At 41.7% G+C, this 22,391-nt stretch overlaps 3 protein-coding genes across 3 annotated transcripts; all 3 read left to right on the top strand.

The window, feature by feature from the left end:
• The first annotated feature begins 1,575 nt into the window (after positions 1-1,575).
• On the top strand, positions 1,576-7,755 carry PCDHB12 (protocadherin beta 12). Its single transcript, XM_054489300.2, has one exon. The coding sequence runs from the start codon at positions 4,541-4,543 to the stop codon at positions 6,926-6,928; it is 2,388 nt and encodes a 795-aa protein (XP_054345275.1). The 5' UTR covers positions 1,576-4,540; the 3' UTR covers positions 6,929-7,755.
• PCDHB13 (protocadherin beta 13) lies at positions 6,232-12,160 on the top strand. The gene has a single exon (XM_054489301.2). The coding sequence runs from the start codon at positions 9,786-9,788 to the stop codon at positions 12,129-12,131; it is 2,346 nt and encodes a 781-aa protein (XP_054345276.1). The 5' UTR covers positions 6,232-9,785; the 3' UTR covers positions 12,132-12,160.
• Positions 12,161-13,016: 856 nt separating this feature from the next.
• LOC129037315 (protocadherin beta-14) lies at positions 13,017-21,913 on the top strand. The gene has a single exon (XM_054489303.2). The coding sequence runs from the start codon at positions 19,120-19,122 to the stop codon at positions 21,514-21,516; it is 2,397 nt and encodes a 798-aa protein (XP_054345278.1). The 5' UTR covers positions 13,017-19,119; the 3' UTR covers positions 21,517-21,913.
• The last annotated feature ends 478 nt before the right edge of the window (positions 21,914-22,391 follow it).

Below are 22,391 nucleotides of genomic sequence, written 5' to 3' on the forward strand. Positions count from 1 at the left end.
AGTACAGATGGGGTTTCACCATGTTGGCCAGGCTCGTCTTGAACTCCTGACCCCAGCTGATCCACCTGCCTCAGCCTCCCAAAGTGTTGAGATTACAGGAGTGAGCCACCGTGTCCAGCCTACAGTTTTTTTTAAGTTAAACTAATAGTGTCCATATTACTAAGCTTTCTTCAAAATACACATTAGTGTAGTGTGATTAAATTTCCTTTCTTGAGAAACATTTTTCCTAGAACTGAAAATTGTTTGTACTTACATAATTTTCCATTTACTAATATTAGTTTCTTTGCATTCTCTAATTTGAATCTCTTTCTTCTCAAAATATTCAAATATATCAGATACCTATCAATTATGTTTATTTCTTGGTGATCTTGCACCCAGATCTCTACTTCATTCATACTGGTTGCTCTATAGGCTGTCACCCTATTTTTCTTTGTTGGTCCTCTTTTATAAGATCCAGGATATTCTTCTTTCTTAGTTTACTCACTTATTTTGTTGATGCACATCTCTCACTACCTTCATAAAAATGGATACAGAGGAAGTTAAACTTTTTGAGAGATTGCTTTGTTTTTTTTTTATTTGATTGATAGTTTGGGCATAACATTCTAGGTTTAAAATAATTTTCCCTCAGATTTCAAAAGCACTGCTCCTTTTATTGACTGCATATAGAATTGCTGTTCAGAAGACTGATTCCATTCTGATTCCTATGTCTTTTTATGCAATTCCCCCTCTTTTTTTCTTTCTTTCTGGGAGCATTGAAAAAAATTCCCCTGGTCTTCTGAAAATACCTTAGTACTGGCTCTTTATTGATTAATCTGGTCATATGGCTATGTCGTGTTTATCTTTTTTTTTTTTAAAGATGATGTCTCACTGTGTTACCCAGGCTGGAGTGCAGTGGCTATTCATAGGCACAGTCACAGCACCCTGCAGCCTCTAACTCAAGAGCTACTTCTGCCTCAGCCTTCCAAGTCACTGGGACTACAGGCATGTGCTAGACCCCTTGGCTAATGTTCAGACTATCAATTTTATTTCTGAGAAATTGTTGTTGGGCATGGTGACTCACACTTGCAATCTCAGTACTTTGGGAAGCTGAGGCAGGAGGATTATTTGAGGCGCCGAGTTTGAGACCACCCTGGGCAACATAGTGGGAACCTATCTCTACACAAAAACAATTTTTTAGAAGGAATTTTCTTGGTATGTTTTACTCATAATTTCTCCCCTGAGTTTTCTGAATTCTCAATTCAACGAAAATCTCAGTTAAATATTAGACCTCCTAGATTGACTCTATAAGACTGTAAGCCATTTTTCCTTTTTTATTTTCTCTTTGCCTCTCATTCCATTTTTTGGACAATTTACTTAATCACTCAATGTTTTACATTTAAGTTTTTCTTTATGACTGAAAAATATTTACTTTTAAGAGTTGTTTTTAGTTCTCTGAATGTTTTTCATGGTATCCTGTCATAGATTTATAAATGTAATATTTTCTCTCATTTATAATTAATCTTTTCTTTAAAAATACATTATGCAGTATCGTTATTATATATCCATTTTAGAAGTGAAAGTGAGTCTAAGGGGAGTTAAGAACTTGTCCAAGGTAATATAGCTAGTAAAAAGCACTGAAGTCCTAATCTAGTCTTCATCTTACGATAGGAATACGTACTTCATACAGTTACTATTTAGATTAAGTGGATAAATACATACTTCATACAGTTACTATTTAGATTAAATGGATAAATGCATTATGAGGCACTTAGAACAATGAGTAGCATAGAGTAAATACTAAATAAGTATTAGCTTTTATTAGATTTTCTTTCTCTGAGAATATTAACCAGACATTTTCAAAGGCTTTCTTCTGCTTTCTATATTATTGTTCTTTTTTTTTTCTTGGTGGTAGTGATGGTGGTAGTTTTGGTCTTTCTATGTTATGTTACAGGCATTTCGTCAAATGCCTTGGCTATCTTCTCGTATTTTAGAAGGATGATATATCAAAATGCTGACAATCAACTCTGTGAGCGAACAGTACCTGTTGATGGCAAGGCGTCATTCTAATGTAATCATGCTAGGATAAGTCTATTACCTTATGAGATGCCAAATATTAATATGTGTCTTCATTTACTTATGAATTTTTTTTGTAAATTATGAAAAACTGGAACTAAATGATAGGTTTATATAATATGTTCCAACCCAATCTCTTGCTTCATTTTCTACCTGTTCACAATTCATTGCTATTAAGGAAATCTACAGAAATGCCTTTTTATGCTGTTGTAATGACCTATATATGCTTCATCTCATGGTTAATCCAGTTTCATAACTTCAGAAAGGACTTCTGAGATGACCTTTCCTTTCCCTTATCACGTAAGGAAAGCCAAGTAGTAATAGAATTTCATTCAGCTCAACAATCAGTTATACCCTGCTTGTTTCAGGCTTACAATTGTCTCAGAAACACTACATTTGGGGCTTTCATATTCTCCAGGTTAGAATTCTACAATACCCACTGTGTGGGGATAGACTAGGTGTCAGGCATATACCTTGTGTCCTACAGTCAAAGAGTATTGCATGAAAAGGGATTAGAAGTCTCACCGTGCAAAATGCAAAGGTTTGCTTACTCTCCCTATTTTCAGTTTGACATCTCACACTTGTGATCAGCTGTGCCTAGATCCTCAAGACTAGAGAAAGTCCCATTAAATTTCTCCAGAGAATAAACTTTGTATTTTCTGGCTGTGAGTTATGTTTCTGTCTATGTAGGGTGATGAGAAGAACAGAGAATTCAATTATCCTCTACACATACTTCCAACTAATAACTTTTTTCCATCCTTAGCTGACTTCAGTCTTCTTAAACATCTGGTTCCTCCAGATCTTGTGCTTAAAAGAGATTATGTTTCTTGTGAGTATCTTCAATGCAGGAACTTTACTTTAGGGGCATTTTTTGGAACTGCTAAGTTAATTGCTCTTCCACCTGCTTTCTGTCATAGAAAAACATGTGTGTTCACTTGTGTATTCTTAATCTTTGTTAGTTCCTACCATTTTAATTACTTTTCTGTCATTTTAGTGCATATTTTTTTAAAAAGAGAGGTTAATTGTGTGTGGTCAATCCATCTACTTTTCAACTTTTACCCTTCTGTACCAATTACTATTTCAACCATGTATCCAGCTTACATTTTTAAGAATATTAATTGAATTTAACATTTTAAAATGCAGACTTGTTGGATTCTTCTTCCATCCATTCTTAGTGCACTTTGAGACTTTCTATAGTGAACATCACTGATGAGCCCTTAGCATCTATTGCAAACAATCTCCCTCATTATGTACCAATGATGTACTTTGGCTAGGACTGAAACCTTCCCGAGCTTAAGAGGTGGTCCCAGACAGGATTAAAACAAAGTAATGGCCAGAGACGGGTCTTTAGATTCTAGGACTAAAATCTCCAACTATAATTCTATACCTCTTGAAACAATGATTGCTTCAGTGGCAAACACATGATCTTACTTGGTCTGATCAGAGTGAAAGTTAGGTTTTTGTTCTATGTTTAGGGATAGACTGTTACTTTCTCTTCCTCGGCTGAAAGAGAAAACAGATAGCTACAGTTGTGGCTACAATAAATTTTGAGAACCTAAGGCAAACCAGCTTTAGGAGTAAGAGTCTGCTTTAAATTAAACTAACTTGCTCATGCTTGTGTACTTATGAATTTTTTTTGTAAATTATGAAAAACTGGAACTAAATGATAGGTTTACATAGTATGTTCCAACCCAATCTCTTGCTTCATTTTCTACCTGTTCACAATTCATTGCTATTAAGGAAATCTACAGAAATGCCTTTTTATGCTGTTGTAATGACCTATATATGCTTCATCTCATGGTTAATCCAGTTTCATAACTTCAGAAAGGACTTCTGAGATGACCTTTCCTTTCCCTTATCACGTAAGGAAAGCCAAGTAGTAATAGAATTTCATTCAGCTCAACAATCAGTTATACCCTGCTTGTTTCAGGCTTACAATTGTCTCAGAAACACTACGAATTCCTGGGGGCCAGGGATCACATCTTGTATCTGTATTCACCACAATCGAGCACACTTGGTTGTGAGAAGAGTGGGGAAAGACACTGAATAAATGCTTTAAAACAAAATCATCATCATAAACTATGAAGAATATGAAACGAGTATTATGGAAGATATAATATATTTTTAATTACTTAGAAGGAATTATTTAAACGCAATATTTGCTTCTGGAGGACATTTATGTAAATAAAATTTAGGTAGTGTTCATCAAACTGTGAAAATCTGTGGAGACGCGTGGTGGCGCTGCAGGATAATATCAAGAAAAAAATTACCCTGGAGGATGTTGTAGACCCTGTTATCCAGTACACTCGCAGAACAGGGAAGACAGAAAGAACAATCCTTTAAGGGAGAACCTAGAAGCCATTCAACAAGGTTAAAATCTTAAGGCTTCCGAGGATTTGGTAGACAGATCAGAGGCAAGTTTCCCACAACTGCGAAGTGGCGCTGAGGCAATTCTGCAAGAAGATTTTGGGGTTTTGGAAAAGAAGCTATGGAAAACGGAGGGGCAGGCACTCTGCAGATAAGGCAAGTCCTGCTTTTCTTTGTTTTCCTGAGAATGTCTCAGGCGGGCTCTGAAACTGGGAACTTTTTGGTGATGGAGGAATTGCAGAGCGGGAGCTTTGTAGGAAATTTGGCAAAGACCCTGGGACTGGAGGTGAGTGAGCTGTCTTCGCGGGGGGCTCGGGTGGTTTCTAATGATAACAAAGAGTGTTTGCAGCTGGACACAAACACTGGGGATTTGCTCCTGAGCGAAATGCTAGACAGGGAGGAGCTCTGTGGCTCCAATGAGCCTTGTGTGCTGTATTTCCAAGTGTTAATGAAAAACCCCACGCAATTTTTACAAATTGAGCTCCACGTCAGGGATATAAATGATCACTCTCCCGTCTTCTTGGAAAAAGAAATGCTCTTAGAAATCCCAGAGAACAGTCCTGTTGGTGCTGTGTTCTTACTAGAAAGTGCAAAGGATTTAGATGTAGGAATCAATGCTGTAAAAAGCTACACAATAAGCCCCAACTCTCATTTCCACGTTAAAATAAGAGTCAATCCAGACAATAGGAAATACCCTGAGTTAGTTCTGGACAAGGCGCTGGATTATGAAGAGCGCCCGGAGCTCAGTTTCATCCTCACTGCTCTGGATGGCGGGTCCCCTCCCAGGTCTGGAACTGCCTTGGTCAGGGTGGTGGTTGTAGATAGTAATGACAACTCCCCTGAGTTTGAGCAGGCTTTTTATGAGGTGAAGATTCTGGAGAATAGCATCCTTGGCTCCCTGGTTGTGACCGTCTCAGCCTGGGATTTAGACTCTGGAACAAACAGTGAACTATCCTATGCCTTTTCCCATGCTTCAGAAGATATTCGCAGGACATTTGAAATTAATCAAAAGTCTGGAGACATTACTTTAACAGCACCTTTGGATTTTGAAGCAATTGAGTCATACTCAATAATCATTCAAGCCACAGATGGGGGAGGACTTTTTGGAAAATCTACAGTCAGAATTCAGGTGATGGATGTAAATGACAATGCTCCTGAAATCACTGTGTCATCAATTACCAGTCCAATCCCAGAAAACACTCCAGAGACTGTGGTTATGGTTTTCAGGATACGAGACAGAGACTTTGGGGACAATGGAAAGATGGTTTGTTCTATCCCAGAAGACATCCCATTCGTGCTAAAATCTTCGGTAAATAATTACTACACTTTGGAAACAGAGAGACCACTGGACAGAGAGAGCAGAGCCTTGTACAACATCACCATCACCGTCACCGACTTGGGGACCCCCAGGCTAAAAACCGAGCACAACATAACCGTCCTGGTCTCCGACATCAATGACAACGCCCCCGCCTTCACCCAAACTTCCTACGCCCTGTTCGTCCGTGAGAACAACAGCCCCGCCCTGCACATCGGCAGCATCAGCGCCACAGACAGAGACTCAGGCACCAACGCCCAGGTCACCTACTCGCTGCTGCGGTCCCAGGACCCGCACCTGCCCCTCGCCTCCCTGGTCTCCATCAACGCAGACAACGGCCATCTATTCGCCCTCAGGTCTCTGGACTACGAGGCCCTGCAGGAGTTCGAGTTCCGCGTGGGCGCCACAGACCGCGGCTCCCCGGCGCTGAGCAGCGAGGCGCTGGTGCGCGTGCTGGTGCTGGACGCCAACGACAACTCGCCCTTCGTGCTGTACCCGCTGCAGAACGGCTCCGCGCCCTGCACCGAGCTGGTGCCCCGGGCGGCCGAGCCGGGCTACCTGGTGACCAAGGTGGTGGCGGTGGACGGCGACTCGGGCCAGAACGCCTGGTTGTCGTACCAGCTGCTCAAGGCCACGGAGCCCGGGCTGTTCAGCGTGTGGGCGCACAATGGCGAGGTGCGCACAGCCAGGCTGCTGAGCGAGCGCGACGCGGCCAAGCACAGGCTGGTGGTGCTGGTCAAGGACAATGGCGAGCCTCCGCGCTCGGCCACCGCCACGCTGCAAGTGCTCCTGGTGGACGGCTTCTCCCAGCCCTACCTGCCTCTCCCGGAGGCGGCCCCGGCCCAGGCCCAGGCCGACTCGCTCACCGTCTACCTGGTGGTGGCGTTGGCCTCGGTGTCGTCGCTCTTCCTCTTTTCGGTGCTCCTGTTCGTGGCGGTGCGGCTGTGCAGGAGGAGCAGGGAGGCCGCAGTCGGTCGCTGCTCGGTGCCCGAGGGCCCCTTTCCAGGACATCTGGTGGACGTGAGCGGCACCGGGACCCTGTCCCAGAGCTACCAGTATGAGGTGTGTGTGACTGGAGGCTCCAGGTCAAATGAGTTCAAATTTCTGAAACCAATTATCCCCAACTTCCTACCCCAGAGCACAGGTAGGGAAGTCGAAGAAAATCCCCCATTTCAGAATAATTTGGGTTTCTGATAAAGAATGAAAAATAAATCCTGTGTTTATGAATACATTTATAATTAGGAACTTATCGTGAGGTGCCTGTAAAGTAGTATTTTTGATCACTTCAAATACGTACTCTTCAATTCAAGAAATAAATTTCTTTACATAGAAAAGGATCCAGATTTAGTACCAAGAACCCTTCACAAAGCAGGAAATGTACATGTGTAATGTTTTATGTCAAGTAATTATGCTTAATATAAAGTCTATGAAGTGGTAAGTCTTGTTTGAGATATTTTAAATTGCTTTCCATTGTTTTCAATATTTACTGTGACTTTCGTTTTCTGAGTTGATTAGAATGCTGTTTGAGTATACCTACCCTAGTTTCAAAAGCATAGATTGTAGTGTACCTTTTTAAACTTTATTTAAAAAAAAACACTTGTTTTATGAATCATACACTATTTTCACACTTTTAATCTCATAAGAAACATATGTGACATGGTATTTTAGGAATGACCAAATAGACGGTCTTAGAGATTCAGTAAGTTCACTAAGGTCCACTAACTAATAAGTGACAAAACTGAGCATCCATCCTAGATCTGTCAGACTCTGACTCAGTGACTTTGCTCCCATTCTATACTGTTTTCGTCATTGGATATCACCTGGCAAGTTTCTGCCTAACTAAAGAGAAGAAAAGTTTTTATCGTATTCATACTACTGTTCAATCTTTATTTAGAAATAATCTTTATGATTTCATTTTCTTGTAAACCAGTAATCTTGCTTTTCTGGGTAAATTTTCAGCTATTATTACTAATGCTCTGATCTGTCCAAATCTTAAGTAAAAAACAAAATTGAAAGAGCAACCTGTGCCTTCTCGTTGTCTCCTGAACACATAACTTTCATTTCACAGAAAAGATTAATGGTCCTGATTAGGAATAGTACATAATTTTGATTGCATTATTAGTTAATTATTTTCTTTACATTGTAGTATATTTCCAGAGTCATCCATACTTACATTTGTAATATATTTTCCTGATTTGAGAGTTTGTTTTTAGCAGTTTTTCTTACCTATACTGCACTGCTGAATCAGGAAAATTTAAGAAAAAGAATAGAATTAAATGTGTAATATCAAAGAGAAATACAGATGATCATTAAATTTTTAGAAATTTTGGGGAGTTAAGGAGAAGCATTGTTTGTTAAAAATATATAACCGATTCTTATTTTTAAAATAGGTAATTTTTTCATAGTTGTGTTCTAAATATATTATAAACTAGTGCTGGTAACTCTAATAAAGCTAGTATTACTGCATATCACTGGTGGGATAGAATCTAAGGACAAAAATAACTCACAGTAGTAAAATCTAAAATTGCTTTCATGGTCTCAGGGTAAAATTATCCAATTTCTCTGACAAATAAATGGCACAAAAAATAAGAGGAGTGAAGTTTACACAAGGAAAAATCTTAAGAGGTCTACCACTCAAATATAATGTGTGGATCTTGTCTGGATCTTGATTGAAACAACAGCAATGACTTTGAAAAACTTGGAAGAATTTGAATATAGATGGGTATTAAATAATGTTAACTTGATTTTTAGGTGTGATAACGACATTGTACTTAAGCATATTTTTAGAGTCATTTAAAGTCATGATGCTTTTAAAGAAATGTATAATGACATATTTGTGGGTGAAAATTCAGTTTGTCTGGGATGTGAAAATGTTGAAGGAATAGAGTCAAGAATTATGGCAAAACATTGATAATAGTTGAAGCTAGTATTGAGTCCTTGGAGGTTCATTATACTCCTCTCTTTTATGAGATTTGAAAAATTTCAAAATGATTTCTTTAATTGATGCTGTTAGAAGTGGAGGTAATAAAAAAGGACATCCTTCCCAGAAACAAAATCACCACTGCTGTTACAGATATTGCCTCTATTTAGACAAACTCTCCAGTCTTTCCTTGTTCATTTCCCTTCATTACTGGACATAACCTCTCTACCTGAGATAGTCACGCTCCTGTATTCTTCTACCATTTGAATTTTGAAGTGTTTTTCTAGTTATAGTAATGGATTTATGCTAGAATTATGATGGATTTATGCCAGACTTATGATGGATTTATGCCATCAAGACTCAGCTACTTGATGGCATCAAATTGCTTTATACTTGGTATACAGTTTATTTTTAAGGTTAATATCTATTTGCATTAGATTCCTCATGTTTAAGGTGGGGAATTCACAACAGCCCTATGTGGTAGGTGCTGTTCTTATCCTCACTTTACAGAGGAGCAAACTAAAGCAGAGAGATTAAATAATTCGTTCGAGGTTCACAGCTACTAATTATTCCTATGGTTCATGGAAATAAAACTATAAAGATCTAAATGTTGTCCATGTTAACTGCAATTACATTTGAAATTTTCTGCATATATTCTTTTTGCCACGCTAGACTGTTACCTAAATATTTCCTTTTTGCCCAAAGCTCAGTTAGCATTGTTGAAAGACTAATGCAATTTCTGCTTCGGGCAGTTGTCTGCTCACTAACGTCCGGCGATATTAACGGTGGTGTTGTAACCTTACATAGTCCCGGGGTGCATACAGGCAGAGTTGGGAATATTACATCTATCATCATCCCACAAAATGTAAGATCCTGTGAGGACGCGTGGTGGCGCTGCAGGACAAGAAGGTACAAACCAGAACCGCAGCTGCAGCTACATTAACCGGCAAAAAGCAGCAGAACCTGGAAGTCCACGGGAAGCTTGGATGCCAAAGAGAGAACGGCTGGGTCCTCTGGAGAGGACTACTCACTGGAATATTTCTGAGGTGGCTGTGGAATAACCACAGCCTCAGATACTGGGGACTTTACAGTCCCACAGAACCGTCCTCCCAGCAAGCTGAAGGAGGAACAATGGAGGCCAGCGGGAAGCTCATTTGCAGACAAAGGCAAGTCGTTTTTTCCTTTTTCCTTTTGGGCTTATCTCTGGTTGGCTTGGCGGAACCTAGACGCTATTCTATGGTAGAGGAAACTGAGGGCAGCTCCTTTGTCACCAATTTAGCAAAGGACCTGGGTCTGGAGCAGACGGAATTCTCCAGGCGGGGGGTTAGGGTTGTTTCCAGAGGGAACAAACTACAGTTGCAGCTCAATCAGGAGACCGGAGATTTGTTGCTAAATGAGAAATTGGACCGTGAGGATCTGTGCGGTCACAGAGAGCCCTGTGTGCTACGTTTCCAAGTGTTGCTAGAGAGTCCCTTCGAGTTTTTTCAAGCTGAGCTACAAGTAATAGACATAAACGACCACTCTCCAGTATTTCTGGACAAACAAATGTTGGTGAAAGTGTCAGAGAGCAGTCCTCCTGGGACTGCGTTTCCTCTGAAGAATGCTGAAGACTTAGATGTAGGCCAAAACAATATTGAGAACTATATAATCAGCCCCAACTCCTATTTTCGGGTCCTCACCCGCAAACGCAGTGATGGCAGGAAATACCCAGAGCTGGTGCTGGACAAAGCGCTGGACCGAGAGGAAGAAGCTGAGCTCAGGTTAACACTCACAGCACTGGATGGTGGCTCTCCGCCCAGATCTGGCACTGCTCAGGTCTACATCGAAGTCCTGGATGTCAACGATAATGCCCCTGAATTTGAGCAGCCTTTCTATAGGGTGCAGATCTCTGAGGACAGTCCAGTAGGCTTCCTGGTTGTGAAGGTCTCTGCCACGGATGCAGACACAGGAGTCAACGGAGAGATTTCCTATTCCCTTTTCCAAGCTTCAGACGAGATTGGCAAAACCTTTAAGATCAATCCCTTGACAGGAGAAATTGAACTAAAAAAACAACTCGATTTCGAAAAACTTCAGTCCTATGAAGTCAATATTGAGGCAAGAGATGCTGGAACCTTTTCTGGAAAATGCACCGTTCTGATTCAAGTGATAGACGTGAACGACCATGCCCCAGAAGTTACCATGTCTGCATTTACCAGCCCAATACCTGAGAACGCGCCTGAAACTGTGGTTGCACTTTTCAGTGTTTCAGATCTTGATTCAGGAGAAAATGGGAAAATAAGTTGCTCCATTCAGGAGGATCTACCCTTCCTCCTGAAATCCGCGGAAAACTTTTACACCCTACTAACGGAGAGACCACTAGACAGAGAAAGCAGAGCGGAATACAACATCACTATCACTGTCACTGACTTGGGGACCCCTATGCTGAAAACACAGCTCAATATGACCGTGCTGGTCGCCGATGTCAATGACAACGCTCCCGCCTTCACCCAAACCTCCTACACCCTGTTCGTCCGCGAGAACAACAGCCCCGCCCTGCACATCGGCAGTGTTAGCGCCACAGACAGAGACTCAGGCACCAACGCCCAGGTCACCTACTCGCTGCTGCCTCCCCAGGACCCGCACCTGCCTCTCGCCTCCCTGGTCTCCATCAACGCAGACAAAGGCCACCTGTTCGCCCTCAGGTCGCTGGACTACGAGGCCCTGCAGGCGTTCGAGTTCCGCGTGGGCGCCTCAGACCGCGGTTCCCCGGCGCTGAGCTGCGAGGCGCTGGTGCGCGTGCTGGTGCTGGACGCCAACGACAACTCGCCCTTCGTGCTGTACCCGCTGCAGAACGGCTCCGCGCCCTGCACCGAGCTGGTGCCCCGGGCGGCCGAGCCGGGCTACTTGGTGACCAAGGTGGTGGCGGTGGACGGCGACTCGGGCCAGAACGCCTGGCTGTCGTACCAGCTGCTCAAGGCCACGGAGCCCGGGCTGTTCGGCGTGTGGGCGCACAATGGCGAGGTGCGCACAGCCAGGCTGCTGAGCGAGCGCAATGCAGCCAAGCACAGGCTGGTGGTGCTGGTCAAGGACAATGGCGAGCCTCCGCGCTCGGCCACCGCCACGCTGCAAGTGCTCCTGGTGGACGGCTTCTCTCAGCCCTACCTGCCTTTCCCGGAGGCGGCCCCGGCTCAGGCCCAGGCCGACTCGCTCACCGTCTACCTGGTGGTGGCGTTGGCCTCGGTGTCGTCGCTCTTCCTCTTCTTGGTGTTCCTGTTCGTGGCGGTGCGGCTGTGCAGGAGGAGCAGGGCGGCCTCGGTGGGTCGCTTCTTGGTGCCCGAGGGCCCCTTTCCAGGGCATCTGGTGGACGTGAGCGGCACCGGGACCCTATCTCAGAGCTACCAGTATGAGGTGTGTTTGGCAGGAGGTTCAGGGACAAATGAGTCCAAGTTCCTGAAGCCGATTATCCCCAACTTCCCTCCCCAGTGCCCTGGGAAATAAATACAGGGAAATTCTACCTTCCCCAATAACTTTGGACTCAATATTCAGTGACCATAGTCGACTTTTATATTCCATAGGTATTTTATTTTGTGGCATTCCTATGCCAATGTTTATTTCCCCCAATTTGTGTGTATTTAATATTCTACTGATTTACTCTTGATTTTTCTCATGTTCTTTTTCCCTTTGCTTTAAAGCGAACATTTACCTTTATTCCTGGTTCTTAAAAGATGGTAATTCATTCTTTAACCTAGATGGTCTTAATTTGTAATTAATTTGCCTCCCTAAAGAGCAATACCAAATCACATTTTTTTTTCATGCCCCTGTCTTTAGTTGAACTTCACCCACGATTATGCTTATGGTAAAATTAAATAGAGCAATTTGGAAGTGATTCAAAATTTCCAGCATTTCTTTATTTGATTCTCTCTTTTTTTCAGTCTTAAAATAATGATTGCTATTCAGACATATCATTTTTCTTTTTTTTAAATCCAGTGTGTTTTTAGTCAACCTTTAAATATGCTTTTTGCTTTCAAAAATAAACCAGAAAACCTATATCCTATGATACAACTCTAAGTGTTATCACTTGATTCGAAAGGGTCAGAAGACCACTTTTTTAGTATCCTTTCCTCATTCATGCTGGAGAGGATTGTGCAGGCACATTAATATTGTAGCCAATCACAGAATCTGGGAATATGAAGCTATAATTTTTTAATTAATGTCACAAAGCTCTAATGTAATCTAGTTGAATGCAGATGCCTGTGCCCAAATAATAATTCGTATAGCATAAATTGGAATTGTGTGTTAATGTGTAAAAATTTTTGCCTGTACTATCATATAATTTAACGTATATACACCAGAAACTATTTTTCAAACTTTTTTTACTGCAACCAATAGCTAAGATTATATTTTACATATTTTGAAACACACAGGCTTAATAGAAAGAAATGCTTGTGAACAATGCTTAGTCTTTTTATGACGTAATTTGAAATTACCTATATATTTCATTCTATTCAACTTTCAAATGTGGTCATGATCCACTAAATTTATTTCATGGTATACTAATTGGTAGTAACCCAAAGTTTGAAAACCACTTTTCTCAGACATATAAAAGTATGCCAGATGTTGAACTTTGATAGTATCAAAAGATAGTCCCTTAGGGTTCTAATTTTTAAAAATTTTTCAAACCATTGTAGGGGAGTAGCTTTGTCTCATGTTAAACCACTCTTACCTTTAAGGATCTGACACACTACGCAAGAAAAAGACTTCAAGGTTGGAGGAGGAGATTTTCCATGACTTTTATCAAAAAGTCTAAAGTCTATGTTGTGGGAGAAAAATGTAGAATAACAAAATGAGTAAAAGTATAGAGGCAAAACAAGCGTGTGTATGAGAGAGAGAGAAAGCATGGAAAAGAGGAAATTCATGGGGATGAGTAAAATGACTACTTCCAGTGCCACAGACTAGACTCAGTTGCTTCTCTTATTTTATTTTTTGAGACAGGGTCCTGTTCTGTCACCCAGGCTGGAGTGCAGTGGTGTGATCTCCACTCACTGCAACCTCCATCTCCTGGGCTCAAGTGATCCTCCCACCTCAGCCTCCCTAGTACCCAGGACTACAGGCCCAGGCCACCACACCCACTAATTTTTGCATTTTTAGTAGAGGCAAGGTTTCATCATATTACCCAGACTGCTCTCGAACTCGTGAGCTCAAGCAATCTGCCTGCCTCAGCCTCCCAAAGTGCTATGATTACAGGTATGAGCACCTGGCCTCAACTGCTTCTTGAAGATATTTTAAAACTTTATCTTAACATTGTAGAGGGAGTGGGTATTAATCAGTTGATAATGCCAAGAAGTGCAATCTCTTTTAATAGCATATCTAAGACAACCTAATGTTTATACTTCTTGCTAAGATTTCACTACCGGTTCTGTTGAGCTGTGTCAACTGAGTAATTATTCTTTTCTTTTTTCTTTCTTTGTTTATTTTTTAGAGACAGGGTCTCAGTCACCTAGGCTGGAGTGCAGTGGTGCAATCATAGCTCACTGAAGCCTTGACCTCCTGGGCCCAAGCAATCCTCCTGCCGCAGCCTCCCAAGTAGCTGGGACCACAGGCACATGCCACCACCCCCAGCTATTTTGTTTGTTTGTTTGTTTTTTGTTTTATTTTGTTTTTGAGGCGGAGTCTCACTCTGTCACCCAGGCTGGAGTGCAGTGGCGCGATCTCGGCTCACTGCAAGCTCCGCCTCCTGGGTTCCCGCCATTCTGCTGCCTCAGTCTCCCGAGTAGCACCCCCAGCTATTTTAAAAAAATTTTTGTAGAGATAGGTTCTCATCATGTTGCCCAGGCTGTTGAACTCCTGGCCTCCAAAGGTGGGAGTTGTTCTAGCAGCTTCCCTGTGATCTTCTTATATCTACTGGTGGAGTGGGAAAGAGTAGTTCAAACAACTCAGACAGAAAATCTCGCTGGTGCAACAGTGGAGAAAAGGGCCAAGTACTTGTCCTGTTACTTCCAGTTTTTCTAGATATATGAGCAGCAGGACTCCTCTCTTTATAAAAAGAACTATGAGTTTCCTGGCTCTAATGAAGAGTGACCAGGCATTCAGGAGCTCAAATGCCCAGATACATATAACCAACCAATTCTCCTAGAATGTATTGCTAAAAATGAATTTTGCTCATATGCTTCAAAGACCTCATTTATAGTTATACTTAAAACAGTGCATAGGAATCAAGCTGTATCAGCCAATTTTATATGAAAAAACTATAGGTTGTAAGTAAATTAGGACATAATTTTATATCTAGCGGGGGTTAAAGGACACTTAGAAAATAGAGACACATGAGATGGCCCAGCCTTACAGAATGGATTCTCCTGAAAACCCTTACAATAAAAACCAAATAACAGTATTTTTTTTTTTTTTTTGGATTTAGGCAATAGTATGGGAGGGAAAAGGGACATAGAACATTTTATCTTACAAACACATTGTTCTCTTTATCTTTCTGCTTCAAGTTCTACCACCACTCCTGGGTCCACTGATTAATCTAACAACATGGCCTCTCAGTCCCTAAGTCTTTACCTCTACTCCTGTTATTCAGTCATTAATGCCCTGGCTACATATTGTACTTTTTCCCCACCAAGAAACTGTTCTATGATATAATAATTTCAGCTATCTCCCTCTGAGAACACAATTGTCTATGCCTATAACCTTCTCATTCTGCTGTTTCTATCACATCTTGTCTTTGACCTTATCAGGAGCTCCATTCCATGATGCTGATACTACCTATCAAACGCTCCTGTTTTAATTTCCTTCCTATTCAGCTGATTTCCTGGTGTACCACTCCCAGTTGCTCTCATGCCCATATTCTCAATTCCCTTGTTCAATTTTCCTTCACTAAAACCACCTGATGAAACTCCAGCCAGATGAATATAGTCCTCCTCCTCTCTTACACATGGGGTGCTGCACTCTATAAGACCAAACTTACAAAATTAGCAATACCATTGCCACTATAAATGTATAATATTCAAACCTAATTTGGCTTCTGAGACCACGAACTCCTTTTATAATTTTTCTAACAAGCTTTCTCTTCTACGCTCCACAACAACTATTTTAAACCTACTTATCTTACTTTAAACTTCTTACCCTACCACTTAGATACCCCCTTTTATTAGATGAACTTGCCTAATACCTTATTGAGAAAATAGAATCCATCAGCTAGAAATTCATTTTCCTGTCCCCTACTCCACAGCTTTAACAGCATCCGTATCTATACTTTTCACCTGCTGAGGTCCCTCCCACTGGTCTAAATCCAAACTCTTCATACATTGCCTGGATCCCATCTTTAACAACCTTTCTAGGTGACTTGCATTATCCCTTCTGTATCTTAATTTTCTCTTTCCCTACTGAACATTACACATTGGCATTTTAAATATATTCAAGTTTCTCCAGTCTTTAAAACACTCTCTGAGTCTGAATTCTTCTCCAGATACCAATGTATTTCTTATTCCTTTTACAGCCTTTTCATTCTTTACAAATTTCTTGAGAGCCTGGCTGCAGTGAGCCACTGAGCCTGGGTGATAGACTGAGACCCTGTCTCAAAAAAAAAATTGTTGAAAGAGTGGTCTACCTCATTTTTGCTTCTTCATCCCTCTCACTTTGCACCGAAATACAATCTAATTTTCATCACAACAATTCTACTGAAACTGCTATTGCAAATCTTATCAAATATTTCCGTATAAGTTAAGATTATACTGTGGAACCAATGTGATGCAATGACACAGTGGCTTCTAAACATGTCTCTCTTTTTCACATGACAGTACCAATGTAAAAATTATTAGGTAGGTAGGGCAGCTTTCATCCTCGCAGTCCTTCTGAAACCAAATTTTCTTTCAAGTAATTTCTTCAACATTCCCTATGGCAATATAATTTGCATGGCTGTAGCTGGGTCACTGCCACATCTGGGTTCTAGCTCGCTCGGAAGAAAGAGGCATATCCAGATGATTTCTGTTCTATAACTGGAAGGGGCAGACAGAAATTCTGCTCACAATCCATCTGTGAGAACTTAATTCACTTGGCCACACTCAAATACAAGGGAGGCTGGGATGGGCAATCTACCTTCATGGCCACGTACCTGAGTACAGTTCTATTACTATAGAAGCAAGGGAAAACAGATTTTGTCAGACATCTATCAGAATCCTCCACAATAACCATCTTTTTAAGCCCAATGGATAATTGTCATACTTATTTTTCTTGACTTTTCTGAAGCATTTGCAGCCATTGATCTTCCTCATCTCCTTAAAATGCTATTTGCTTTTGATTTCATGATTTTGAACTCCGAGCCTTCTTTATCTTTTCAAATGTGCTGCTTGCCCTGTCTCCTCTAAATGAAGATGTTTCTTAGAGTTCTGTGCCAAGCCTCTTTTATACTTATTTGAGACACTTTTGCTTGGTTATCCTAGAGCATTCATGGTATATATATATATATATATATAGTGATTGAAACCATGAATGCTATATATATATGTGCTCTATATATATGCTCTCTATATGCTACATATATATATACATACACACACACACACACACACACACACACCAAAGTTCGTATGGCCAGCTCAGATTTATTTCCTATGCTTTGGTTATATGCAAACACACACACACACACACCTCACCACCACACAAACACACAAACACACAAACACACATCCTACAGGCACTTACCTCAATATCAGCATGTTCAAAACTGAACACTTCATCTTTTTCCACCCCAATCATGTTTTTTTAGCATTCCCTGTCCTAGTGAATGACACCACTAGTCATCCAGTTGCCCAGTCCAGAGATGTGATATCATCTCTGAGTCTTTCCCCTTTTTCTCCCCATGCAACCTATCAACCAACAGTTGGAAATATTTCATCTCCTCATACCTTTCTACTCATCCCTCTTCTCTCCATCCACACTGGCATTATCCTCATCCAGATCATCATCTCTTATCTGATCTCCTTGATTCTCCAGTCATTCCCCCTGAAATTAATTTTCCATACTGCAACCAAACTGATTTTTTAAAATGCAGATGTAATCATGTTAATCAGATGTTTAAAACTCATCTTTGTACTTGAATTACCTTTAGGATAAATTCAAGAATGCATGATATGACCTGTATAATGATTCATGTTCTCACCATGCTTTTAACCCTAATTTCATTGTTAGACCCTCCCCTTCTATGGTTTTTAAAGTCCAAGGCATACTTCACTTCTCTGTGTTCCTCAAAATGCCCATCTGAAATATTCCTCCTTCTCCTGGCTAGTTCCTTCAGATCACAATGTATTATTCATTACCTCAGGAAAGCTTTCACTGATGTCCAAAGTCTGACTTCGATCTTAATTATTTTATTTTTGACAGACACTTAACCAGCACTTACAAACCACTTTGTAAATATTAGTTCATTAGATGCCTATGATAATAATCATAGGAGGCAAATATTATTATTACCCCATTTTACAGGTGAGGAAACAAAGGTATCTATAACTTGCCCAAGCTTACAGATAGTGAGTCACATAACCAGGATTCTAATATTGATAATTTTGTTCCAGATCCCATATTCCTAAGCACTAAGGTATGTAGCCTCCCAGGTACAAGAGGTCTTTTCTAGGTATTTCTATATTACTTTTTGTAAATGCATACATTATGACATACTTCATTTACTTGTCTGCCAATTTTTCTAGTTTGTGAGCTCCATAAGAGCAAGAATTATCTCTAACTTATTTGTGCCATGTCCTTGTTTATATTTTTAAAATATAAAAGGGAAAAAGTAATGACATTACCAACTATAGCTGACAACAAGTATTTACAAGAGTGAAGGAGAGAATATAATTGTAATTACTCAAGAAATGACTTAAATAAAAATTATTTCTTCAGTTCAGAATATTTTAACAGATCCTTTAGTGTCGTGCATTCAAAACAGTGATAATGCAGTGTATGGACATTTTCAGGATTCAAATTCAAACAAACCAACAGCAAAGGACATTTTGGAGAGAACTGGGGAAAAGCAAATGCAGTATAAATTACATCGAGGAATTATTGCTGAAGTTGTTGATTGTGAACGTTATATTACAATTATCTTTTAGAAGGCCTTATCTATTAAAAATACTTAGTAAAGTATTTAAAGGTAAAAAAAATGATGTCTGGGATTTGTTTCGAATGTTCCGGATGTATTTATGAATTACTTTTTCAAAGAGGAAAACTTTTTTAATGGAAAAAAAAAAACATGGAGACACATGGTGGCGCTACAGGATAAGACGAAAACAGTACATAGGCTAGCACGGTGAGCTTCGCTATTCAGGAGAACAGAAAGCATCCAACCCACTGAAAAGACAGGCATTAAAGGAGCTTCGCCTACAGAGCTGCTGGAGGATACACTCTCCGGGGGTTCCTATTAAAAACCGGAGCTTCAGCTTCCAAAATTAGGGCTGAGCTTCAATTTTTCCACAAGAGATTCCCTAAAGGAACCATGGAGATCAGAGGGGCACTCAATCTGCGAAAAAGGCAAGTTCTAATATTCCTTGTTTTGCTGGGATTGTCTCGGGCAGGTACTGAATCTGCACACTATTCTGTGGCAGAGGAAACAGAAATTGGCTCTTTTGTGGCTAATCTAGCGAGGGACCTAGGGCTGGGGGTGGAGGAGCTGTCTTCACGTGAAGCCCGGGTAGTGTCTGATGATAATAAAAAGTATTTGCACCTTGATTTGCCGACTGGGGATTTGCTCCTAAATGAGAAACTAGACCGAGACGAGCTGTGTGGCTCCACCGAGCCCTGTGTGCTGCATTTTCAGGTGGTTTTGGAAAACCCTTTACAGTTTTTTCGGGTTGAGCTGCGTGTCAAAGACATAAATGATCACTCCCCTACATTCCTAGACAAGGAAATACTTATTAAAATATCAGAAGGTACCACTGTTGGAGCTACATTTCTAATGGAGAGTGCTCAAGATTTGGATGTTGGAAGCAACAGTCTCCAAAACTACACAATTAGCCCCAATTCTCACTTCTACATTAAAATTCCAGACAGTAGTGACAGAAGGATATACCCAGAGCTGGTCCTAGATAGAGCTTTAGATTACGAACAGGAAGCTGAACTCAGATTAACACTCACAGCAGTGGATGGTGGATCCCCGCCCAAGTCTGGGACAACTTTGGTTCTCATTAAGGTGTTGGACATCAATGATAATGCTCCTGAGTTTCCTCAGAGTCTCTATGAGGTGCAAGTCCCCGAGGATAGACCCCTTGGCTCCTGGATTGCCACCATCTCAGCTAAGGATCTGGATGCAGGAAACTATGGAAAAATATCTTACACATTTTTCCATGCATCAGAAGATATTCGTAAAACATTTGAAATTAATCCAATATCTGGGGAAGTTAATTTGAGATCACCTCTGGATTTTGAAGTCATACAGTCCTATACTATAAATATTCAGGCAACAGATGGTGGGGGTCTTTCAGGAAAATGCACCCTTCTAGTTAAAGTTATGGATATAAACGACAACCCACCAGAAGTGACCATATCGTCGATTACAAAGAGAATTCCAGAGAATGCCTCAGAGACCCTAGTAGCTCTTTTTAGTATCCTAGACCAAGACTCTGGAGACAATGGGAGGATGATTTGCTCTATTCAAGATAACCTCCCTTTTTTCCTGAAACCGACCTTCAAGAACTTTTTCACTCTAGTTTCTGAAAAAGCACTGGACAGAGAGAGCCAAGCCGAGTACAACATCACGATCACCGTCACAGACTTGGGGACACCCAGGCTGAAAACCGAGTACAACATAACCGTGCTGGTCTCTGACGTCAATGACAACGCCCCCATCTTCACCCAAACCTCCTACACCCTGTTCGTCCGCGAGAACAACAGCCCCGCCCTGCACATCGGCAGCATCAGCGCCACAGACAGAGACTCAGGCACCAACGCCCAGGTCACCTACTCGCTGCTGCCGTCCCAGGACCCGCACCTGCCCCTCGCCTCCCTGGTCTCCATCAACGCAGACAACGGCCACCTGTTCGCCCTCAGGTCGCTGGACTACGAGGCCCTGCAGGAGTTCGAGTTCCGCGTGGGCGCTACAGACCGCGGCTCCCCGGCTCTGAGCAGCGAGACGCTGGTGCGCGTGCTGGTGCTGGACGCCAATGACAACTCGCCCTTCGTGCTGTACCCGCTGCAGAACGGCTCCGCGCCCTGCACCGAGCTGGTGCCCCGGGCGGCCGAGCCGGGCTACCTGGTGACCAAGGTGGTGGCGGTGGACGGCGACTCGGGCCAGAACGCCTGGCTGTCTTACCAGTTGCTGAAGGCCACGGAGCCCGGGCTGTTCGGCGTGTGGGCGCACAATGGCGAGGTGCGCACCGCCAGGCTGCTGAGCGAGCGTGACACAGCCAAGCACAGGCTGGTGGTGCTGGTAAAGGACAACGGCGAGCCTCCGCGCTCGGCCACCGCCACGCTGCACGTGCTCCTGGTGGACGGCTTCTCCCAGCCCTACCTGCCGCTCCCGGAGGCGGCCCCGACCCAGGCCCAGGCCGACTCGCTCACCTTCTACCTGGTAGTGGCGTTGGCCTCGGTGTCGTCGCTCTTCCTCTTTTCGGTGCTCCTGTTCGTGGCGGTGCGGCTGTGCAGGAGGAGCAGGGAGGCCTCAGTGGGTCGCTGCTCGGTGCCCGAGGGCCCCTTTCCAGGACATCTGGTGGACGTGAGCGGCACCGGGACCCTATCCCAGAGCTACCAATACGAGGTGTGTCTGACGGGAGGTTCCGGGACAAATGAGTTCAAATTTCTGAAGCCGATTGTCCCCAATTTTCAAGTTCATGACACTGGTAAGAATATGGGGGAAATCGAGAACTTTCGAAATAGCTTTGGATTTAACATTCAATAAAATAATTTATTTTAAATTTCTAATTTTTAGTTATTCTTGGCAAGCTGATGGTACTTTTTGCATAATCTTTTGTGAATTCTTGGTTGTACTGTAGTTGCATGCATGATTATAGCTTTTTTTTCTCACAGTTTCTTTAAAAATCTTTATTAGTGGGTATAATGACATGGAAATGTAATCTGTGTTTTCTGGTTTTTCATTTATTTGGTCAAAATGTTATATTAATGGAGTTATTGCTATTTTTGCTGTGATAATGGTATTATTCAAGACAATATTCTCAATTATTTGGATATGCAAACTAAAGTATTAAGAGCTAATGTCATTGTATATGTAATTTAAATCTAGGCAGCATCAAAACATAAAGTAAAAATAAAGAGTATTGCTGAATCTGGGTCGAAAATGTAGTGCATTTATCACACTATTCTCTCTGAAAATGTTCTTTAGAAAGGGTGAAAAAGATGCTATCCCTCCATTTTCAGTTCTGGAGAACCTTATTAGTTTTTCAAATATTTACTTTATGATGAAACTTAAGTGGTCACATTGGAAATTATTAATTTCTTAAGTAATTTTTTTCTGTAACTACTTTTGTTGATAATCCTGTTGTGGAGGAAGAGTCTTATAATGCTCTGGGCCTTGCTGTCGCTCTTTAGTTTTCTTAATTTAATTTTATTTATTTATGTTTTTTGAGACAGGGTCTCATTCCATTGACCTGGCTGGAATGCAGTGGCACCATCATGGCTCACTGCAGCCTTGACTTCCTGGGTTCAGGTGATTCTCCTGCCTCAGCCTCCTGAGTAGCTGGGACCACTGGCACAGGCCACCACGGCCTGGCTAATTCTTTTGTATTTTTTTTGTACAGATGGAATCTTGCCATGTTT

This window comes from Pongo pygmaeus, chromosome 4 (assembly GCF_028885625.2).
Source record: "Pongo pygmaeus isolate AG05252 chromosome 4, NHGRI_mPonPyg2-v2.0_pri, whole genome shotgun sequence".
NCBI lineage: Eukaryota > Metazoa > Chordata > Mammalia > Primates > Hominidae > Pongo > Pongo pygmaeus.